Consider the following 21,637-nt stretch of genomic DNA (forward strand, 5'->3'; position numbering starts at 1 on the left):
AAACTAGATAACTAAAGGTCAGCTTTTTAAAGCATTGTCAATTTTTTATTATTTTTTTCCACCTCTTGTAAAAGGACTCTTTCTAAAAAATATTAATTTTATTAGATAGTTCTGAACATATTAAAAATAAATTTTCATTGATCAGGTAAGGTTGTTATCCTGGTAAATAATTCTATTTCTTATTAGATACCTGAATTAAAACTATTTGAGAATATAATTTGGACCTTTAAAAAATAAATTCTAATATTATATTTGAGCTGTTTGCTTGTTTATGATAAAAATAAATTGTAAATGCAGCTCTACAGCTTGCCGGTTATTTCTTCTTACAATTAATCATGTTCATTGCCCTTTGATTTTTCTTTTTTTATATTCATTTTATTGTTTATTTTCTAACTTTAAAAAAAATTGAGGTATAGGGGCTTCCTTGGTTGTCCAGTGGCTAAGATTTTGTGCTCCCAGTGAAGGGGGCCTGGGTTTGATCCCTGGTCAGGGAACTAGATCCCACATGCCACAACTAAGGGTTCTCATGCCACAGCTAAATATCCTGCATGCCGCAACTAAAAGATCCTGCATGCTGCAAGGAAGATCCTGCACGTGGCAAAAGAAGATCCAGTGTGCTGCAACTAAGACCTGGCACAGCCAAATAAATAAATTTTTTTTTAAAAAAAAAGAGCACTCTAAAAAAATAATCGAGGTATGATTGACATATAACATTATATTAGTTTCAGAAGTACAACATGACTTTTCTTAAAATTAAAAGTATATTTTTTACTAAAAAATACTCCCAGTTTTGAAAAACACAGAAAAGTATTAACATAAAACTTTCAAATATCCAAAATTCTATTATTTGCTTTTTAAGTTTATTTTATGTTGCAGTTTATTTAGTGAAACGAAAGTGTTCATAAATGAAACAGCAAGTTAGTGTGATGAACCTCCCCTCTAAAAGGTGTAAATGAGGGGAGTGTGCATGGAGTGAAATACTTTTGTGATATCAGCTAAGAAAGAACCAAAAAAACCCATTGGATTAAGCAATAAGAACACTGGTGACCTTGGCAATAATAGTTTCAGTGGAATGGTTTGGACTAAAGGTGAAGAAATAGAAACATGGAGTTTAGATAGGTTTTCTTTCTTTCTTGTAAAGGAAAAGAAAAATAGATTGGGAAGTGTTCAGGAAGGAAATGTGGGCTTGAAGATGACTTTCTTAATGATGAAAATAAAGATATAGCGGCAGGGAATATGATTCAGAAATTCTTTGAGAAATGAGAAGAAACAGGTTCCAGACCCATGTTAGACTGATTGACATTAACTAGGAGGAGGAGTACTTCTGTAATTAGAGGGAATTGGAAAATCTGTGGATGTATACACCAGTGGGATTGCAGCTTTGGTGGAAAGAAATTTCAGAGAGTTCAGGTTCCAAATATCAGAAATTCTTCAACCAGAAATGGCTTTTTGCTGTTTTTTAATAAAACAAAGTTTTAATTTCCAATCTTTTTTCTATGTATGCATGTATATATGTATATGTCAATATATACATATATATTTTACAAAATAGCAATGTTATATGTAGTTTTGCATTCTGCTTTTTACACTTTATTTTCTTTTTGGATTATATTATGAGCATTTTCTCATGTCATTAAATATTTTTAAACAGCATATCATAATTGATTCAACTATCTAAGTTTGGGACATTTAAATTGCTTTTGGTTAGCATATGTTACAATATATAATGGAATAATATTACATCAAACATCCCCAAGGCTTTTTGCATATTCTAATTTATTTCCTTATGATACATTCCTGGAGATTGAATTGCTGTGTCAAAGCATATGAATATTTTACATATACACAGCGGTATTCTGGTAAATGTTAACAACTGGCTTGTATGTCTGGTGGAGGGAGCCCTGATTTGTAGTGTGTGTTGTTTCCTTTGGTGTAATACTCCAAACATGGTCTATTTCAATCCAACAACTTAATACCACTGAACAGATATGAGATGTGCAGTCATACAACCATTATATAGTATTTACACCAAACTGGTAAAGTAGACGTAAATGATGTCAACAGCATAGGAAATAATAAAATGTAATAAAATAAGTGAGGTAATTAGGGAGTGATCAGTTTTAAGTGTTTATTACCTTATTTTTAATATAATTTATTGAATGGTAAGTTTATGTAATTTAACTTTTAATAATGACTATATTTAACAGCTGGGTCACAAAATTCCTGAAAATTTAACAGTTGGCTCTTGTGAGCTATTATGAGTAAGTTCCGGCACACCACTGCTAGTTTATCTTTTTTTTTTTTCTTTTTTTATCCTCCTCTTCCTTTCCTCTTCTCCTTCCTTCTTCCCTCTTCTGATATTTACGGTGGAATTTTTCTTCCAAGATTGCTGTTTTCAATATAGGAAGAAATATAAATACTTAGAAGAGAAATGTTTTACTCTTTTTGTTTATGGCTTCGAGGTTAATCTTGCTTTACTCTTGAATTTTATTATAGATGGACTCTATTCAAGTGAAAGAAGTGAGGTGTGGATTCCCAGGTTTTTTTCCCCAAAACTCTCTTATTGTTTCTAATAATTTTTTACTTGATTCTCTAGGATTTTCTAGATATATAATTATATTATGCAAATAAAGATAACTTTGCTGCCTTTGATTCTAGTACTTATAACTTTATTTTTCTGTGTAAAGAATAAAGTTGGTCAGTACCTACAAAGCAGTGTTAACATTGAGCATCCTTATTTTTTCCTGATTTTGGAAATGTTTCAAATACTGTATCATTGTCTATTGGCTTCTTTAATGATGGCATTTACCTCACTAGTTTTGGCGCTTTTTTGGCGGCTTTCAGTTTGTTATATGTGTTTATGAAAATCACATTAAGCAAGTATCCATTTATTTCTATTTTATTAAGACTTAAAAAATTCAGAAAGGAAGTTTAATTTTATGTAAATGCATGAGAAGCTTGGTAATTCTTGATGACCTTCTCCATTTACCTTAGTGTTGTTTAAGTTGGTTTGGTTGTTCTATTTTGTGCTAGAGGTTTAGATATTGATGGCCTTTGATATTTGGGGTAAGCAACAAGGTGACCTGAGCAACAGAAAATAAAATTCAGATATGTTTTCCCCTAGAACTTTTTCTCTGAATCTCTTGAGATCTGTGCTGTGGGTGTACCTGTGATCCTATGTTTGAGGGTCAGCCTTTGATTTTAGCAGTTCTACTGCTTCATCCTGGCCGACCTGTGAATGGGGCCGTGAGAGGGGGCAGCAGGAAGAGGAGAATGGCCACTCTAATACTGTGGATTATGAGTTTTTTATGGTGAGTCAGTGCTTACTTATGTCTGCCTAGTCAGACTTGATCATTACCTGCAAAAAAAATGGCTCCTTTTCAACCCTAATGACTGGTTGAGGAAAATTAAAACAATGAGGCCAAAACGTAGCCCATGATGTTTTTCTGCTGTGTGAACATGGGTCCCAAGTTCTGTGATTCCCACTTCTCCTATAGGCCTTCCGTGTCCCTAAACTTTAATTCTGCAAGTTACGACTTAGGGTATTTCAGAATATTCTCACTTATTTCCTAAAATCTACACCTTGTACTCTTGGAGCATATATGTATAAAATAAAAATCTTTTTATAATGTTGGTATTTTCCCTGGCTTCTTGAATAATGGCATTTCCCTCACTAATTTTGGTCCTTTTTGGTGGATTTTTGGCAGTGATTATGTGAATGGATGCTATCTTATTCAGATTTTAAAGCTCATTTCACATATCCAAAAAATTCTCCTCAGAAAAGGTATACCATTTTAAACTACTGCTGCTGGACTTTGAGAATTTTTTTCATTGTATTCTTAATGGGAATAATTTCATTTTAATTTGTATATCCTTCATTGTTACGGATAATCATAGGTTCCTAAATATATTGAGGTATGGTATTTATGTTTGAATTGTTTAGAAGGAGTGGTTTTGGCAAGAGTTTTGGAGTGATGTGATAGCAGTAATCCCCAAACAGCTGGTCTCATTGTAAGGTATGGCTGGTTATTTTCACAGGTGCAAAAAGAGTTAACCATGTAGGCCTCCTTGAGTTGGCTTTTGCAAACCTAGAGCCTATACACTACTGCACAACTATTAAGGCTACAACATTAACTTGACTGTAACTTTCCATAGGGAATCTCAGCTAGGACATTTTAAAAGCTACTGTTATTTGCTTTCCTCAGGCTAGGAAAGCAAGCCCAGGACACTACCAGATTTCACCTACAGAAGTATCCTTAAATATCCCTCAAATTTCTTAAGGTTCCTAGCCTGCCAGCAAGTGATCTTCCTTATCACATGTAAGGCTGAGCCTTATAAGCCAGGGACCAGGCCAGGTTTCCTGCAAGGGCTCTCTAGGCATTGGATCCTTAAGTAAAGCCAACCTTAGTTTCTTACAAATACCTGTTTAAACGAGCATTGTTCTCAAATGTGATACTCTAGGTAACAAAACTTGGGTTGCTTAATAGATTTGTCCAATTATATCCTAATAAAAAGGAGGACAGATTCTTAACCGTATCTGTGCAGATATCTCTACTGCCATGAAAGGGTGATTCACTAAAGAGTTTCTGAATTCTAAGGGTTAGAAAGAGTCAGATAATATTTTTAAAGCTTCATTTTAGTTTACAAAAGCAGAGTTTACTAAAGTGTTGTGATTATAGATAGCTTAAGAAGAAAGAAAACAGAACACTAAAACATTGTCAACGATATTCCAGTCAAATAAACTTTCTATAGTCAGTTCATTCAGTACTATGTGTGTAGTTTTTGTTGTTGTTTCTCTGGAGCTTGGGTTAGCTGTCTGTTGTTATGAACATTTCTGCTTCTAGACTAAAAAGAGTCCTGGAAATTTTTACTTGGTCCAAAGATGTTCTGAAAGTTGTTCGAGAGATGTCACCAAAAAGCCTTACCGATATTTTATTCTTTGAAGTGTTAACAGTTACAAGTACCTGGCACAATTCTTTCCACAAACTCTGAATGTTTTTTGTTGAAGACACAAACTCTCGCTTATAGCTTATGGCAGAGCTTTCAAGAAAACATCAAAGTAAAACAAAAGCTCTCTGTGGAAAACAGAGACTTAATGGCTGTGGTTAATTTGTTAACTCTAATTCATAATATGAAAATGGAAGAGAGTAAAATTCTGTATTGGGGTATGGTATGTAAATATGTCATAAAAGTTTTGATCAGCATTTCCCCTGAGGGTAAAAATATAATGGACAGTGAGGGCATTGACACATCTCCAGGGACTTCTCACACCACAAAATTTCTGAAATATTTACATTAATAACATGTTACCTATACAGAATTAACCTAGGAAAGGATAGGTGTCTTTTTTGATTTGACAATTTTTCCCATGTGACTCTTAGAATAGTAACATATAAAACAAACCTAATTCTTTCTAACACCTCTGTTTTTATAAGGTGAAGCAACAAGACTTTTTGGCTTTCTTGAGGCACTCTGGGAAATCTCAAAGATAGGTTAGTATAAAATATTGTAAAAAGTTTTATATAGTCTATATTTAGGATATGATTAGGAAAATGCAAAGTTGAGAGTTGTTAGAAGATTTGGGGCTTGATAAAAATAGAATCGTGAGTACCTGAGAAATAATATTTGGTTATCTATTTAATCAAAGTAACATTAAAAATAAACATAGAAGATAATATGTTTGCTGATTCATAAGTGAGGAGGAACCTTTATTACTTTTTTTTTCTTTAGATAATCAAGGAAATAAAAAAGTGAGCATAAAGCACAGAAAATTATTCTGGTAGGACACAGCATTTCTACTCTTTGTGCACACTGCACAGAAGGTATGGAATAGCCTTTCATATTGAAGATAAAGGTATTAATCAGTACCTCAAGGAAGCAAGCCCATCAACACTGAATGAAATTTGCTAAAATTTAAAATGTTTCATAGCTTCTTTTCAGAATTGGCTGTTATAAATCAAGGCAAACAAAATTCACTTTCCAAGTTAGGTCCTTCTTTATTGTCTTTCTTGTTCTGGAATAAACAGACACTTCACTAAGATCCCCTTAGAGGTTAGTGGTTCTCTCTAAGGGGATCTGCGAGGTCAAAACAATATTTGTAACAATACTAAGATGTTATTTGTATTATGTGCAATACATTAATCATTGCTATTTTCAAACGTATCAGTAAATAAGTATTTAAAATAATACCTCGGTTTTAATTTCCAATATGATACACATCAATAGCTATAATCCATATAAAATAAAAGCTCTTTGGAGTCCTCAGTAATTTCTAAGAGTGGAATGGGGTCTGGAGACCAAAAAAAGCCCAAGAATCCCTTCCTTGGGATGAAACACTTTTTTTTTTTGGACAAATAAATGCACATACTCAGTTGTACTTCTCTGTCACTGTTGCTCCTAAGGTAGCCTCAACTGCTCATATTGATTGTACCTTTTAGCTAAACTAATTTCTGTTTCACAGAGAAAAGTTAGGGGTGGGTAATTGAGAACTGTCTGCCACACACCAGCATTTTAGCAGACTAGCAGAGCTCTTGATCACACACAAGACAACTTTTTATAGCCATATAAATGCCTTTAAACCTTAAAGAGGCAAAAATCGACACTTTCATTAACATGACCCAGAACTATAGCCTGTCAATATTAAAATAAGAAGCAAAAGTATATAAGCTTAAAAAAAAAAAAAAAAAAAAGTATATAAGCTTAAAACTATGCTTAGTAATTAATGTTTCAGTATTTTATCTTACTTAGATTTTTTCCTAGGACTCTAATAATCATCATTTAGTTAACTCAATTTAATATCAGTCCAAGGCTTTAGGTTACCTAAAGATTTCGAAATTACCTTCAAGCTGCCATGCTACAAAATAGTTACTGTTGAAGAAAAAGTTTGCTAGAATAATGATCCAATTTATTAGAACATAGAAAATTTTCAAAATTATAAACATTGTATGGGATTAATTTTAGCTTATTGGGTTAAAGCCATAACTTTTATTTAAACAAAATTTATTAATCTGTTTACCAAAGATTTGCCTTAATTATGCAAACTTGGGTTCTTAAAAGGTCCTGACTTTGTTTTTATTAAGTATTTTTAAAATTTGTTTTGTAATGCACATTTAAAATATTAGAAGTTCAGTTTTTTTATTCTCTGAGAAATTTGGTTTAAAGACAATGAAAGGCCTGGAAATGGATAGTGGTGGTACTGCACTATATGAATGTACTTAATACCACTGAAATGTACATTTAAAAATTATTACAGTGGTAAATGATATGTTATATATATTTTACCACCAAAAAAAAAAGACAACGAAAGGCGCAGATAACTAGGTAAGATGTCCTAGATAGGATATCAGCAATCTTTCTTTGCCTTTGGTAAGTCTTCCACAATTTTTCCTCTTAGGGACGTTATTACAGGAGAGGTGAGATTTGGATGTGCAGAACTAAAGGTATAGTTCAGATTGTCTATAGATTAAGATGAGATGCAAAAATGTGGCCAACATTTGAATATTCACTGTGGAAAACAGTCGTAGATAGGGTTGAAATATAGCTTTTGGACATACTCTTTGTTTTCTGATGTTTACAGGTTAGGATATCATATGTTTTATAAATGAACATTAAAAAATTTATTTAATTTGTCACAAGGAGATGGGGGCTTACAATTTTTCTGTTTCCCTTAGCAGTAGGGCAAGCCCATTTGGTAGGAGTTTTGGCCAAACTGCATTATATTTTAGTGCTTTACTTTGTGATATATTTGTCAAGTATTTGCTAAAGTCAAGGAACTCTTAGAGTTGGGATGGGAGAAAATAAAAAGATGAATAAGATACTTTATTGATTATCTAATTCTGTTTAGCAAAAAATTTCTAGATTTAGCAGCTTAAAACAACAAATATTTATTTCAGTTTCTGGGGGTCAGGAATCTGGGATTCATTTAGGTGGTTTTAGCTCGGGTTTTCTCACGAGGTGGCTGTCAAGTCTGTTGGGACGGCAGTCATCTCAAGTGTCAGCTGTGGCTGGCGGATCTGCTGCCAAGCTCACAGGTTACTGGCCGACCTCAGTTCCTTGTTGGCTTTGGCAGGAGGCCTCAGTTCTTTGTCACATGGTCATTTCCATAGTGCTGCTTCTGACATGGCAGGTTGCTGCCCCCAGAGTGAGTGATGAGAGACAAGAGACAGAGACTCTTTGCAGTGACAGTGTTTTGAGAGAGGAAGAAGAAAAGTTTGAACATAAAGCAATTTGGAAAAGAATAAACAGATTAAAAATTCTAATAAAGTCATGATTTTGAATACTCACAAACATAAGACGATCCCAGAAATACTTAGAAAATATACTGAAGAAATTTCCATTCTAAACACATTGTATATATTTCACTGGTATAAGGTGTGTGTGTGTGTGTGTGTGTGTGTGTGTGTGTGTATACAGGAAAGGTTCATATCCGTATTAACAGAAGGTTTATTTTCATTCTTAAAGATAGCTGCTTTGCTTGACTTAAAAAGTCATATTAGGATCACTATTTCAAAGAAAAATCTTAAAATCAAGTTCTATTTAGGATCACAAAATATGGTATCATATTTAAAAGCCTTAAATCTAGTACTGTGAATTTTGTTCTAGAAAGTGAATCAGGACATTGGTGATTCTAGGTTTTTGTTTTGCTTTTGTGGCCACCCATGGTGGGAGTGGAATCAAATTTTTAGAAAAGTTAAAAGTAAAATGTAAATAATTCTCAATTAAAACAATCAAGGGAAAAATACTGGACTGGTAGGCTCCTCCTTTTGAGTCTTTAAGATTGTATGAACTATGATTCCCTTCTTCCTTTTTACATTTTAGATTTTCTTAAAATGAAATTACTGTATATGCCATTCAATACTTGACTCTCACTATTTAACTGTTAAAGTATTTGCTTCTGCTTCCTGATTCTACCTTTGTTACCATAGAAACAGAAGCAGACTAGGGAACTTTTAAGATGGCCAGTAACTGAAATTAATGAGCATTCTAATTCATCACCTGTAGTTGTTGTGTCCCATTCCTGCTCTTGTTTTAATAGAAATAAGCAGGCAACATAAGGCCTGTTGACTAGGAGGCCTTAAAAAAAGTAGAAAGGACTAACAGATGGACAGACACCTTTATTCTTCACCTGTGTGTGCTCCCCCAACCCCGTGAGACCCCCAGGACGATAGTCAGCCCTGCTTCAGCGGTACCTGGCCCCTCACACCTGCCCGCCCTGTGCAGGTGTTCGGCACCAGCCCCTAGGAACATATGCTGAGGCCATGGAGCGTGTGAAGAAGGCCAAGGTGAGGCTGCTGCCCACCTGGGCAGACGCTGACCAGCGCAGTGCTCGTGTGCAGGGGCTCGGGGTGGAGGGGGCACAGGGCTGGGTCCACGCTGAGCCCCGAGAGGCCCTCACACCCCCATCCACCCACAGGCTCCCACAGGGAGGGGAAAAAAAAGCCGGGAACTTAACTCATTTGCTTCAGACTTCTTCACTTGCCTAGAGAGCTACACTATGATGAAAGAGCTTTTCTAATAGCTTGGGAAAGAGATTTTCATTCTTGTGAAACGGTTAGACCACTTTCCATTCCATACTATTATACATTAAAATGTTTATAATGTGCTTTTCATTTGTAGGTATTAAAATAATACATGTTTTTCTAGGGGATGAGTTTTGATATTATTTTGATGTTAGCCTCCTGTGGTCAAAATTTTTTTTACACGTTATTTAAGTGAACCTTGAAAAATAAATACAGATCTTAAACTCTGTAAGAAGGTATTAAAATATTATTAAATTTAACCAGACTGTTATTTGTTTATCATGTCAAGAAATAAATGTTTTAAAATACTTAAATTTTAGGAAGTTCCCTGGCGGTCCAGTGGTTAGGACTCAGCGCTTTCACTTCAAGGGTCAGCTTAGATCCCTGGTCGGGGAACTAGGATCCTGCCAACCACATGGCGTGGCCAAAAAAAAAAAAAAAAGTTATATTTTAAAAATGTAAAATGTCGTGTTTTAAGGCTAGTTAGCAGCTTTTAAAATGTGCTTCTTTGCATTTTTTGTTTTCCTCTTGAAATGTAGATAAATCTGATAATGTCCACATTGGGAATAGGAATTATTAGAGATTGCTAGAAGTTTGCTTCCTTCATTTTTTTCCCCGTTTTTGTGCAATTAAGAAATAGCATACCTTTTGGAATTTTTTGCTTTAGAAACCTAAATTAAAGTTTCCTTCCTCTGGTTGTTGCCTTTAAAAATTTTAATTCTTATATTGAGTCTATCTTATAGATTTATTTTTTGTCTAGTTTTGAAGAACTTTTACTTGGTTTTCCTTTGAGTGGTTGATTAACAAAACAGTGGTCCCTAGGTTGGGCATTGTTTCCAGGACCCCTGTGGATACCAAAGTCTGTGGATGCTCACGAGCCTTATATAAAATTGCATAGTATTTGCATATAACCTAGGCACATCCTCCTGTATGTATGTAGATATATATACATATATATATTATTTTTTGACTTTAAAATAACACCTATTTTATTTTTGAGTTGGGGCACAGAATACCAAAACTGGTTGATTTCCTTCCCCATGATTCTCCTACTAGCCATTAAGATAAGCCCAAGCCAAATTTGTCACTTTTAAAAAATATACTGAGTTAGGACATCTCTGCATATCGTGTCCTTTCTTGGGAGTTAACTGATGTTTATGAATCCCGGGAAGGCTAGTTCTGGGAGGGATTGTGGAAGGTTTCCAGTGACAGCATCAAACATCTCCCCTATCAGTGTGAAGATTGTGATGTATCATTATGGGATGATCTCCAGCCAGTTATCTCGACTCTCTGGGTCTCGGTGTTCTCACTGGTTAAAATCGGATGCCTGTATACTTTAAATCATCTCTAGATTACTTATAATACCTAATACTATGTAAATGCTATGTAAATAGTTGTAAATACAACATAACGGCTATGTAAATAGTTTCTGGATTTGGGGCAAATTCAAGTTTTGCTTTTTGGAACTCTCTGGAATTTTTTTTTCCAACGATTTTTTGATCCTCGGTTGGTTGAATCTGTGAATGTGGAACCTGCAGATATGGAACCTGTGGATACTGAGGGTCAACTGTAGTTGCTTCTTGCTGGGTGACCTTTGTTAGGGTATTGTCTTTAAATCTGGTTCACTCTTAATTCTTCTTAGACTACATGGTTTTTAGCCTCCAGTCTTCTATATTAATGGTCTTGTTCTGAACTATTTTTGATTGTGCTTCCCTATCAGTTAAAATGTTTTGGAGCATAGATCACCAATATATGTACATTTTAAATGAACTACATAAATTTAATAATATTCTAATATAGTATGTAGGATATATGATGTACTAATGAATATAAATGAAAATAAAATGAGATAAAGATGATATAAATAGGATCCTAAAATATTTTGCTAATGATGAAGACTTTATATTATTAGCCAGTTTCTCAAAGTGCATTGAACATGTAGGGGGATAGTTGTTAACAATAGTAGATACCTATATTTCAAATGATGTATTGTTAAACTCATAGTTATTTTTAGCTGAGGTCATCCTTGTTTTTTCCTCATAATGTGGCTGATAACTTGGAGCAGAAGCATCAGCTTTGGCATTTTCATGTTGTCTCTTGTGACTTTATTACTAGTATTATATTCTGTCTTAGTCCGTTTAGCCTGATGTAAGAGAATACCGTAGACTGGGTGGCTTGTAAACCCCAGAAATTTATTTCTCACAGTTCTGGAGGCTGTGAGATCAAGATCAGGGTGCTGGCAGATTCCAAGTCCGGTGACAGCCTGCTTCCTGGTTCCATAGACCATGGCCATCTTGTTTTGCTGTGTCCTCATGTGTTTGGGGGAGCAAGGGAGCTCTTTGGGGCCTCTTTTTATATCGGCACTAATCTCATTCATAAGGGCTCTGTCCTCATGTCCTAATGTTAGCTAGCAAGGGGTCACTGCCTGATTCACATAGTAGCCAGTACTATGGTACAGGCTTTTGAGAAAAGAAAAAGCTTTATTGTGATGTGAGCTGGCAAGGCTCAAATCTGTCTCTAAGATCTAGGGTTCAGTCAAGCTTTTATGAGTTAGCTGGTAGGGTTGGTATGTGGATCTTCCAATTGGAGAGCTTTGGAACCTGGCCATTTATGGTAAAGGGGCTTCAACATCACATCTTCCTGGACGATGGACCCTTTGCTTCTGAATGGGTTCCGGTGTTCTCGTTCCGGTCATGTCCCGGTCCTTTGGTTCCATGGAGCGGGGGGATAAACTTTGGTTCCAGGTGTATTTGAGGTCAAAATTTTCTCCTCTGCACATGCTTCAGCTGCATGATTGGTGGTTTTGTTCTGTAGTCTCTTAAAAAACAACTCAGTTATCCTTCTAGAAACAGGATGGGGTCAGTTTGGGCTGGTTACACTAATTATCTCCCAGAGGCCCTCCCTCTTAATACCATCACCTTGGGGTTAGGATTTCAATATAAATTTGGAGGGGGTGGCGACACAAACACTCAGACCATAGCATATTTAATCCATTACTTTTTTTTTTTTTTTTTTTTTTTTTTTTAGTGAAAATAAATGGACGATCGCCAGGGAAGTCATGCACAAACCTCATAAATATAATGTTAAGGGAAAGAAACCAGAGTCAAAGAGTACATACTATGTGATTCCAGTATGTAAAGTTGAAAAAGCAAACCGCATTCATCTATGGTGTTGGAAGCTAGGGTAGTGGTTACCCTTGAGTGACTGCAAGGGGGCACTTCCAGAGTTTGCAGTGATGTTCTGATTCTTCGCCAGGTGCTAGTTTCGTGGGGTTGCTTATCTTGTGAAATGTCATCGAATGGTATGCTTACGATGGCACACTAGCTACTACTTGCGGTTCTGATTGCGAGCTAATAAATACTTCTGTTCACTGAATAGCCCGAGGGGACATGAGTCCTGTTCTTGCTTTGTTTACAGACCTTCAGGGGAAATAAGCGTTTATAAAAAGAATAGGGGGATAGTGAAGGAGAGCTTCCCAGACCATAGTCTGACTTTGAGCCATGGCCCTGGGGGGCAAAGCCAGAAAGGAGTGGAGGCCAGATGCAGCACTGCTGTTGGCGCTGAGCATGTGTGTGAGGTGGGGCTGCCCTTGACTGGACACTGGGTCTCAGACTGTGGCACAGCTGACATCACAGAATCCACTGTGAGGCTACAGCTGGGCTTCGGGACCTAGAAATTCAGACAAGACACTGCATGCATTCTCAGATTGTTTGGTTTTTTATTTAAATTGCAGTAAGGAAGCTGAAATGGGCTCTCCAGGGGTATTTCCCTGAGCCCTGGTCCCCTTTGCAGCTCCCAGCTCTAGGTCCTATTGATGGGCTTCAACCGTCACTGGCTCCACGGTCTCAGATGTCACACCTCCAGTGATCTCCAGCCCCTGGCCACTCTCTGCTGTCTCTACGATGGCCTCCATTCGGGTCCCTTCCACTGGCTTCGCCAGGATGCTCACATATTTATCGCGTGAGGAGGCCACTGTCTTTGTAGTAAGACTGGCTCTGACGTTCCTGAAGAAAGAGCTGATCCTGCTGAGTCTCTCGGTGGTGGGACCTGAACTCGCTGTAGATAAGCTCCTGCCCGATTTGTGCGAGGTCCTGGACTCGTTGGTGATGGGAGCACGGCTGATGCCTTTGTGAGCAGTGCCCTGCTCGCTGCCCCCTGGGCTGCCGTGGCCTTTGTCCTTTTGGTCATCTCTAGTGGCTCTGCGGCCGCCTGAGCACGGGCCAGCTGCTTTCTGGATGGTCTTGTTCCCCGCTGCCTTGTGGTGGCTTTCCACTGAACTGCAGAGCGAGGGGCTCGTAAGAGCTCTGTCCTCTCCCCAGTGCTCCCTTCTCTCCCTTCTTCCCTTGCGGGCCTGGGACACCCTCTGTGAGCTGCCATCCTGTTCACTCACTTTGCCTTCCTGTGGCAAGGTTGAGATGAGGGTCCCCTCGTCCTCCTCGTCGGCTCTTCCTTCAACAGTCTTGCTGGTAGGTTCTGCTCCGACCACAGTCATGCCGGCCTCTGGGGAGAGGCTGGTGGATGTGCTGGAAGCATACCCTGACTGGTTCGCGGCACCTGCCAAGCATACCCTGAATTGTTCGCAGCACCGTTTTCCTGCTCCTCAGGGATGTTCTGGCAGTGCCCCCAGTGGCTATGTTGGTTTTGCTTCCTCCTGGACCGTTGCTGGCTGTGGCTGCTGTGGCCGTGCTCTGCTCTTCAGGGGCAGGAGATTTGATCACTGCCATGCTCAAAGCACCCACTGCGGTGCCTCCTGCCACCCCTGCTGTCTCCACTTTGGTCGTTGCCTGCGATGCTGACGCTTTGCCAAGCACTGTAGGTTTTGCTTTTGCAGTGGCCACATCGGGCATGGTATCGGGCTTGTGGGAGTCCAGTTGGATCCCCTCCCCCCCAGCAAAAGCGGCAGACGTGGCCCCGGCCAGCTCAGGGCACGTGTGGAGGCTGCAGATGCTCACCTGGTCCTGATCCCACTTTCCTTGGAAATCTTCCACTGCCGGGCTCCTGCTGTCGTCCTGCTCCTCGAACACAGGCAGGCCGATCATGTCCCAGGCTGGAACGGCATAGGTGCGGCTGTGACTCTCCACTGGTGGTCGCAGGAGGTAAATCAGCTCTTCCCAAGAGGTGAAGAGGTCTTCCTGCGCGTCCAGAGGGGCACACAGCTGCAGGTACCAGGAGCGGCCAGTGGCAAACTTCACGCGCAGCTGTTGTTTCTCACGATTGTGAGTGGAGATGCCCACGAGCGTCAAGGGAAGGAGCCTGGTGAGCTCTAAGGTCTTTGCAGCCTCGTGGCTCTTGCCCTTGGCGGCCTGGCTGTGCTCAGCGTGCTCTTCACAGCCGGTGGCCCATCGGGCCAGCAGCATGGTGTCTGGGAGTGGGAGGACGGGGCTGCTGGATGTGATGCCCACGGTCACCATGCAGACACAGTTGTGCACGTCAAGCAGGTCTCCCCTCTTCGTGATCTGGATGAAGTCGCTCTCGAATACCGGGGCGTCCTTGAACATGTCGTATTCGCCCTTGTGCAGTTGCTGCTGCAGCTTCCCCGTGGTGGTGTTGAACAGGCCCACCCCGGTGCTGCTCTGGGCCGTGCGATACGGGAGCAGAGAGTCCCCACTCATGGCTGTCTTTGATCACGACAGGCGACAGGCAGCGCGGTTAGGGTGGGCCTCTGGCTCTTCCCTCCCTCGGCCTCACTGGCAGAAGAGCGAGCTGCGGTGCTCGTACGTCACACACAGGCGGCCCTACGGCAGGTCTTCCAAGCCCGCCCCACAGGCCCCCAGCGTTGCCTCAGGGTCTCCCAGAGGCAGGGGTGTGGGTAGGGGCACAGATGATCACAGTGGGGACGCTGTAGGGCGCCTGGACCCCAGGCTGAATCTCTTCAAGTGTGTAGAGAGGTATGGCAGGCTCCCCCTCTGCCTCACCTCACTTCTGCTTCTGGCTTTTTATCTCCCCAAGAGGCTGTGGTGAACTTCAGTCCCAGTGAGAGAAGTAACCACTTTCTCAGCCTAACCCCCTGGCACAGCCTGTTTATCCTCTGGTGCCCTTTGTGACCTATCACTGTCGCATAGCCCTTTCCTCATTGTGACCTATCACTGTCACATAGCCCTTTGCTTCATCCCCCAGCTGTCCCCTCAGGGCAGGGCCCCCATCCTCTCCCAAAGGAGGGGGAGGACATGTCCTCCTGCGGAGGACAGGCCCATCCTGCCAGGGACTCAGGTGCGTACCGAAATAAAAATGTCTTCAACCGGGAAAGTTTTGTGTGGGTCCATTTTTCTTTTCCTCCCCCAAATTCAGCTACTGGATGAAATCTATAGGAGTGTAAGATGATGGGATAAATTTGAACCATTTAAGCTCATGGTTTAATTGTATCGAATAACATAGAGTTGGCAGTTGCGATCCTTAGTCTGTCCTTTCATAAAATCTCAGTAAACGTTGACGACGGTGATTTTTAATAATCACATTAAAAATTGCTTCTCCTAGGCACCATGCTGCATTCTTCACATATGGTGGTAAGAATGCACTGAGTTTGGTACTGTTAACTGCTGTTCCCAGTTTATAGGTGAAGAAATTGAGGTTGTATCTCCTGTTTAAATTCCCAGAGCTAATGGTAGCAGAGGCACTATTTGAATGTAGGTCTACCTGATTCTAAAGCCTTTGTTCTGAACCACTACAGTACTTAGCCTCACAAAGAAAGCTTGGCCCAGCCAAATGTTTTCAAACTGGACTGATTTAACTACCTTTAAGAGGACCTATTTGGTGCATTATTAGAAGTTGTGTAATTAATTTCATGTGTGTATATATGTTATGGCGAGAACCCAAGACAGCAGTTGGGCTGACGTGGGGATTAAATTATCCAGGGGATCACTCAGATCCTCCCTTCCTTTATGCTTGTGCAAACAGCCTGTGTGTGGAAACCTAGCTATTCTTATGACATGTCCTCCCCCAGTGAAATGGGGGGTGAGTAGCCTGAGATGCAAGCTTTGATTCCAAGAGCCTGCCAGATACCGTCCTGTAGTAACCTCCCTACCAGGCAGAAGTGGTTTGGAAGCCTTGACACCTGTGGGGAGCATGTACCATTAGACATCCTGCCTCATTGCCACTCCCACAGAGCTAGTCACAGAACAAGTGATTTCTAAATTGTGACTTGAAAGTTCTGAGAAAGGCCCTTGCTGCCAACTCTCTTATCTCCAGTTTGATGTTATGCTTGAAATCCCACCATAGAGATTCATTCCTTGAGGATAAAGGCCATCTTTCTGTTAAAATACACACACCTGTCCCTCAACAGATGACTGGATAAGCAAAATATGGTCTCTCCATACAGTGGAATATTGTTCGGCCATAAAAAGGAATGAAGTACTGATATATGTCACAACATGGGTGAACTTTGAAAACATTATACTCAGTGAAAGAAGCCACATATTGTATGATTCTATTTATAGGAAATAGCCAGAAGAGGCAAATCCATAGAGACAGATATTAGATTAGTGGTTGCCTAGGGCTGGAGGGAGCAGAGAATGGGGAGTACAGGATTTCCTTTTGTGGTGATGAAAAATTCTGGAACTACATAGTGGTGATGGTTACACAGTATTGTGAATGCACTGAATGCCACTGAATTATACATTCTAAAATTACAGTGGTGAATTTTATCACAATCACACACACACACACACACACACACACACACACACACTCCTGCTCATTTAATAGATGGGTTAAGAGCAGTTATCTTTTCACTGTTCCCTGTCTCAGGGGAAATCATTCAATCTTTCACCATAAAGTATGTTGTTAGCTGTAGTTTTATTTCAGAATTGCCCTCTGTGAAGTTTAAGAAGTTCAATTCTATTCTTAGTTTTCTGGGAATTTTTATCGTGAAGGATTATTGATTTTTTTTCAAATGCTTTTTCTGCATCTATTGAGCTGATTACTTGATTTTTTTTTTTTTTTTGGCGGTACGCGGGCCTCTCACTGTTGTGGCCTCTCCGGTTGCGGAGCACAGGCTCCGGACGCGCAGGCTCAGCGGCCACGGCTCATGGGCCCAGCTGCTCTGCGGCATGTGGGATCTTACCAGACCAGGGCACGAACCCGCGTCCCCTGCATTGGCAGGCGGACTGTCAACCACTGCGCCACCAGGGAAGCCCTAGCAAATTTTTCTTATTTTTCATTACTAAATTTTTTATTTGAAGGTCTAGTTGGCTTCATTAGGCAATTCATGAATCAGCCAGCATCCCATTAGCAGCTAGAAGGGCACTCCAAGGGGTTGTACAAAATGGAAGGTTTTTATAGGAAGAAGGGTGGGGCAAGGGAGCTATATTAGCAAAAGAAAAGAAAGAATTACTTTTAGACCAGGACATCTTTTTGAAGTCAAGGGAAGGCAGGGATTTTTTATGTGCAGATTGCTTCTTTTTCCTCTGGGGGCAGGGGTCAGGGTTGGGGGGGGGGTGCAGGTTGGATGGAGAGGGCCCATGTGACAGATTACCTCATTGCTGCCAACCAGAAAATTCTAAACTGGTTGATTAAGATTACATTTCTGGGGAAGAGCATAACTGCAATTGTCAGGTATTAAGTCTAGGTTTGGTAAAATTATGGGCTTTTGCACAAGTGATGCCATTTTGGGCCAGTGGTTTCCTCTTTAACAATTCCCTCCCCTTTGATCAGACTCTCAGCTTAACAGAGAGATGTGATTAAAAATTAATGTATTAGTGTCACTCTCAGCTACTGATCCTTGGCGTGGCATGAAGTTTTTGCTTAATCTCTATGACATCTATGGGTCACAGTTCCAGGTTCATGAATTTTAAGTTGGTCATTCTTTTGGTTACTTTTCTGACATTCCAGTCTTAGGGATATCATTTGCTTGGCAGTTGACTGCTGCAAAATCCATTTAAAATTTTTGAGAGAATACAGTGCCAGGGAGATTATTTTGATTTAACTATGAGCAGGATAATTCCCAGTGTTTGGAGTGCACTTCAGAGCCCTGGTCTGCAGGACTCAAACCAATCAAAGACCCCCTTGAAGGGGGGTCTTGGAGTCACCCTTTTAAGCCAAGTGGCTTGCTCAATGGTCTTATGTAACTGAGTTTTAACTTTCCCAGAAATGTCAATCCAGATACAATGGGGGGTGGTGGCCCTAGCACCTTCTTGCTTAGCTAGAAGATAATCAATGGCTATTATATTTTCAAGAACAACTTTGGCTAGAGAGTGTTAGGATCTTTGCTGGGCAGCTAATGCTTTAGCAGCAGTGGATTCTGCAGTACGTTCAAGAGTTAAGGAGAGGCTTCTGATTATATTCTCATTCATATTTACTCCTAACCAGGGAAATATAGCCCTGCCAAAGGAAGCGAACCCTGTATCATGAAAATCCTCCTGGTAGGTTTTTTTTTTTTTAGAACAGTGAGTGGCACAGTTAAATAACCTAAGAGGCATTGCCCAGCTGTGCACTGGTCATCTAAGCATTCATAAGCCCAAGGATAATGATAATCACAGACAAAGATAAATCCTATCAGGGCACAATTGTCCATTCAAGCCAGGAGTTAAGTTCGATTTTCTTCTAGCCTGAAATAAAGAGTTATGCTAAATCCAAAGATTACTTCCCTTAGCAATGGCCTGGGGGATACAAATGAGGGTATTATCTTTCCAGGCCAATGTCAGAATAAAGGAAAGAAAGAAAAAAAGAAAGGGTTTCATGTTTAGCTAGAGTAGGGAGTCTTGATCCGGCATCTTGGGCAGAAGCAGTCTACATCGATATCAGCTACTTCTTTTCCTCATCAGTTTGATTTGTAGGTCTCCATTGTTTATACAGGACCAGATATCAGGTGGGGCCTTTTTCAGCTGTGAGATGTGTACCCAAGGCTCAATACTTTCTAGTTTTACAGCAGTGTCAGTGGTTAGGAGCAATTGGTAAGTGGGGCTCCAGGGTTGACTTTATTCTTGGTGATTTCCAATCAGAAGTGTGGGAGAAAATGGGAAACATTAGTTTGGTGAGTCTAGCCAGATATTTGAGGAAACTCGAAGAATTCAGATCTAGTCCAGTTTACAGGTATATAACAAAAGCTCAAAGGCAGTTAACAGGACTAGAATCTAATGTCTACAAAGGTGCAAACATAATTTTTCTCTCTACAATTACTCCCACTTTTTCCCAAAGATAATAACAGTGAAACAAATTTGTTTATATTAAACTTGGCCTGATTTATTTATAAGTACAGCAAGAATACTGATTGACCATATAATTTCTTTTTAAAAACTGCTTTGCCTGGGACCTTGTAAGCAGGGTTCCAGGTTGATTTTTCCAAGTAGTTCATTGAAGCTGTCTGGTCATATCTGAGTCTATGCACATCTCTCTCAAATGTGACATTCCATTCAAAGCCTTAGTAATATAGCCCATGTATCCCCCCAAATTGGATTCTGTATGATTTCTTCCTATATTTAAATAAATTGTTTAGTCTTTTTTTGCTTATGTATATCTCTTTAAGGTAGAGAGGCTAAATATTAAATCTATACCTCATATACAAAGAAATGATTTTATATTAAATTTTTTATTTTACACGTATTTTAATTTTTAGTTTTAAAGATACACAGCAGCTATTCTCTATGGAATAGATTTATTTGCAAATAAAGTTGAACAAAGTCACAAAGTTGAAATAAGCAGGAGTTATCAAGCATGTAGGATGTGTTGATTCCACAGTGACTAAAGGGCAGCTGTTGACACTGAGAGTGCAAGGCCAGCAGTATTAACCATCTGCAAGGTTTGGAACAGCCTCACTCCAATGAAGAATTGTCCCATCCAAGATGATAGTAGTAACTGTGAAACACACGGCTAAAGTCGTATTTTAGAGTTATCATTTGTTAGGAAGACTCACAATTAATTCATAATTTTTTCTATATTATGGATTAAAATTAAAGGTCATTTACATGTGTTGATATAATGGCAAAGCATGACCGTAGAAGATATTTTCCTTGCATTGGCAAATTGTTTTTGCTCATAAAATTCATTGTAGCATTGAGCAACTACTATTGGTAATTCATTTGGCCAGGTGCTGAGACTATAGAGATAAATAACAGTTACTTTTCTCCCTGTTCACAGGCTAGTAGGAGGAAAGAGTCATATAAATAATTACAATGAAGTATGATAAGTACATCAGAAGAATTAGATTTAATGTAAAGAGGAAGCTCTGAGAAAGGTAGCTCAGAGGGGTAAGGTTTTAGGGAGAAAGTCATCATGTTGTTAAACTCTCTGAGGGAAAGGACTGCCTGCATCTTTTCATCTAAAAGTTACATATTTATAACACATGTCACTGGACCTTAAACTTGGTAGTGTAATCATAGTCAATAAATATTAGTGATTAAACAAGTTGATATCTTAGCAAATTTTTTTTTTTTTTTGGGGGGGGCATGCCATCTTAGCAAAGTTTTGAAGAATTAATTGAAGTATGGCCAGGTAAGCAAAGTGGGAAGGGACAGGCAGGCTTAAAGAACTCGGACATTGTAGGAAGTGTTAGCAAATAACGTTAGAAGATGAGGCTTAGATAAGCAGTGAAAAAGCTTGCAGGTGATGGGACATCATTAAAGTTATAGGTTTGTTGTTTTTTTTTAAAAAAATATTTATTTCTTTATTTGGTTGTACCAGGTCTTAGTTGCGGTGGGCGGGCTCCTTAGTTGTGGCATGCGAACTCTTATTTGCAGCATGCATGTGGGATCTAGCTCCCTGACCGGGGATCGAACCCAGGCCCCCTGCATTGGGAGTGCAGAATCCCATCCACTGCGCCACCAGGGAGGTCCCAAGTTATGGGGTTTTAAAATTAAGTATTTAGAAAGGGGGAGAGATATGATTAGATTTAGTTAGATTTAGATTTCAGAAAGGTATCTCTCTTAGCACTGTGGAAGATGTAGAGGGAGAAGAGAGAGACGTTATCATTTCTTAGTTGTGAACTTAACACATGTAAGACCTTGTAGGATCAAAATGTTACCTGAAAATCAAGTTTTCATACTTTAATTTATATTATTTAGTCTTAGAGTTTATATTATTCTAGTCTATATTTTGTATTGAATAATTTTAATTTTTCAATGCATTTTTAGTTATCCTTTATAACTGAGTAAGTTTTTTAATGTTCAAAATAACTAATTCATTTATAC

The 21,637-nt window shown here is 39.4% G+C and overlaps 2 protein-coding genes across 4 annotated transcripts in view; one reads left to right on the forward strand and one right to left on the reverse strand.

Moving 5' to 3' along the window:
• LOC112393639 (bromodomain adjacent to zinc finger domain protein 2B-like) overlaps positions 1-21,637 on the forward strand; it is a 190,688-nt gene that overhangs the window by 16,877 nt on the left and 152,174 nt on the right. For 2 of the 3 annotated variants that reach the window (XM_024735994.1, XM_024735995.1), the window contains exon 1: positions 2,974-3,311. The exons of the other annotated variant lie outside the window; for it this stretch is intronic. In XM_024735994.1, the coding sequence (XP_024591762.1) occupies positions 3,309-3,311 (3 nt within the window). In that variant the 5' untranslated portion in view covers positions 2,974-3,308. Of the gene's footprint in view, positions 1-2,973; positions 3,312-21,637 lie in introns of those variants that run through there. 3 annotated transcript variants of the gene reach the window in all.
• Positions 13,327-15,582, reverse strand: LOC112393640 (protein FAM71A-like). Its single transcript, XM_024735996.1, has 2 exons — positions 14,086-15,582; positions 13,327-14,054 (listed from the first exon to the last, which is right to left on the reverse strand). Exons 1-2 carry the CDS (start codon positions 15,128-15,130, stop codon positions 13,327-13,329), a joined length of 1,773 nt encoding a protein of 590 aa, XP_024591764.1. The 5' UTR covers positions 15,131-15,582.

The sequence above is a fragment of the Neophocaena asiaeorientalis genome, unplaced genomic scaffold (genome assembly GCF_003031525.2).
Source record: "Neophocaena asiaeorientalis asiaeorientalis breed wild unplaced genomic scaffold, Neophocaena_asiaeorientalis_V1.1 scaffold72, whole genome shotgun sequence".
NCBI lineage: Eukaryota > Metazoa > Chordata > Mammalia > Artiodactyla > Phocoenidae > Neophocaena > Neophocaena asiaeorientalis.

What these genes read in the sequence shown, in the direction of transcription:
- LOC112393640 (XM_024735996.1), bottom strand. Translation starts at nt 15,130, where the DNA reads ATGAGTGGGGACTCTCTGCTCCCGTATCGCACGGCCCAGAGCAGCACC. An exon ending in GGTGCTGCGAACAATTCAGG is followed by an intron (nt 14,055 to 14,085) that starts GTATGCTTGGCA and finishes CGAACCAGTCAG; the next exon opens with GGTATGCTTCCAGCACATCC.